The sequence below is a fragment of the Pteropus medius genome, unplaced genomic scaffold (genome assembly GCF_902729225.1).
Source record: "Pteropus medius unplaced genomic scaffold, Ma_sr-lr_union100, whole genome shotgun sequence".
Taxonomy (NCBI): Eukaryota; Metazoa; Chordata; class Mammalia; order Chiroptera; family Pteropodidae; genus Pteropus; species Pteropus medius.
In genome coordinates, this window is record NW_024340699.1 from 16,286,404 (window position 1) to 16,288,470 (window position 2,067).

At 66.1% G+C, this 2,067-nt stretch overlaps 1 protein-coding gene across 1 annotated transcript in view; it reads right to left on the reverse strand.

The window, feature by feature from the left end:
* INTS1 (integrator complex subunit 1) overlaps positions 1-2,067 on the reverse strand; it is a 34,099-nt gene that overhangs the window by 14,213 nt on the left and 17,819 nt on the right. The window contains exons 24-27 of the mRNA XM_039876423.1: positions 1,870-2,057; positions 1,165-1,326; positions 494-640; positions 53-151 (exon numbers count right to left, since the gene is read on the reverse strand). Of these exons, the coding sequence (XP_039732357.1) occupies positions 53-151; positions 494-640; positions 1,165-1,326; positions 1,870-2,057 (596 nt within the window). The remainder of the gene's footprint in view (positions 1-52; positions 152-493; positions 641-1,164; positions 1,327-1,869; positions 2,058-2,067) is intronic.

A 2,067-nucleotide genomic window follows, 5' to 3' on the forward strand; every position in this document is an offset into this window, starting at 1 on the left:
TGGGCGGCCCCACCAGCTGTGTGTTGTGTGCTGAGCACTGCCGGGCTGGTACCTCGCCGCGGGGGCAGAGAGGCTGTGAGCAGGGAATGGAAAGTCTGGCCTCCAGAGGCTCCTCGCTCGTGCTGGACCTCGACCAGGTGAGCCATGTAATCTGCAGAACAGCAGCTGAGGGTCAAACACGGGGCCCGACGGACAGCAGTGCCGCCCGGTGCCACAGAAAGCCACCTGGGTGACAAGGCCACTCCCGCACAGCGCACGACGCTCCCAACTCCAGAAGCCAAGCTGCGGGGCGTCCCAACACAGGACCAGGCAGCCCCCACCTCACCCCCCAGAGTGTGCTGACGCCTGGGCACGCAGAGATAGGGCAGCACTGGCCAGGCCGCTCCTGACCACTCCAGCTTCAGCCTTCCCGCTCGGCCCTCAATCCTTGGGCCGCACACACTGGTCCCGACAGGGGTGCTGACCGACCCGTGTGGGAGCCTGTGGCTCTTACTCTTGTCCATGATGTTCTGCTCCAGGGTCTGGGGGTCATGGGCCACGGCCTGGTCCAGGTGCTGGAGGAGTTTGCTCATGCTGGACACGGGGATGCCGAACGACTGCACGAACAGCAGCAGCTGCTGGGGCTCCAGGTCCTGCAGGGCTGCGGGCGAGCCACTCAGCGAGCCGCCTGCAACCCTGGCCCACGAGGTGGTCGGGGTCCGGCCAGGGGGCCTCAGAGGGCCCCAGCACAGCGCACGGCCAGCTCTTCCCTCGCCCCGTCCAAGGCTGCATGGGGCCCTGTGGCCTGCAGCCTCTGGCCTCTTGGCTCCAGGCTCCCTAGAATTGCCGACAGCACCCTGGGGCTTATGAGGAACGCAGACCCTTGGGAGCACACCCTCCGCTGTGCTGCCCAGGCAACCCCACCACTCACCAAACTGCCTCCCAAGAGGCCCTGCCCCGCCCAGCTGCACTGCCTTCCGGGACCAGCTCCAACAGCCCTAGCCCTGGCCTTCACCCTCCAAATGCCCGCACCACCTCGTCCTTACCCCTCCTCACACCGACTGCCCACACCCGACCGTGAGGGCTCTCGGCAGGGTGCGCCCCCAGAACCTGGCACGCAATGCCCTGAGAACTCATGGAGGCGCAGGCCCAGCGCGCCCTGTGCCCGAGCCCAGCCGGCTGTACCAGCGTCCACCAGCCGAGGGACCTCCGAGCGGATCATGCGCAGCTTCAGCCAGTCGGGCAGCAGCAGCGCCTCCTCCGACGTGTCCACCAGGAAGGCTGTGGGCAGTGGCTTTTTCTCTGGGAACCAGATGTCCAGCAGAGCTTGGAACTCGCCATCACCAGCTTCGGGAGAGACAACAGGGTAAGCAGCAGGGGTGGCTGAGACCGCTCCAGACCTCACTGTCCATGGAGCCCCTGGCCCCACAAACAACTGAGGGCCAGGCGGAAAGACCAGCGCACTTCATCGGCGGGAACGGAGGCTCTGGGGGGCAGGGACAATTAGCTGTCATGGAGAGCCCCACGTGAAACCAACTTTCACTGGCTGGGCTGAGAGCTAGGAGGCGGTGGTACAGGAAGCTGTCCCGGGCACTGTCACAGGCACCTCACGATGGCAGCACAGGGTGTGGCCGAGCAGTGAGGCGTCACTGGGAACCACAGGCCTGCCAGTTTGAGGGTCTCGACAATTTTCAGGGTCCCGCCAGCAGAAGACCTCACATGCTTCCCCCAGAACCCTCTCCGAGAGGCGGGGAGGGAACACCATCTGCACTCCATGGGAGACCATGGCGAGCTGCTCCCACTCTGCACAGCCCTGCTATGGCAATGGGCTTGCGGGCACGAGGAAGCCTGACGGGCCAACCTTGGAGCTCCCTCCCACCCTGCGCTCACCGCGGGGCGGCCCCAGCGTCAGCAGGATGACCATGGCGTGGACCACCAGGATGTGCATGGTAGCTGTCTCCCCGCTGGTCCAGCGCAGGAAGACCTGGTCTTGAGACTCAGACTGCAAGGACAGCGGGCATGAAGGGCGGAGCTGGGGCGGGGCTCGGGTTGGGGGCGGAGCTGGGGCAAGGCTCGGGCTGGGGTTCG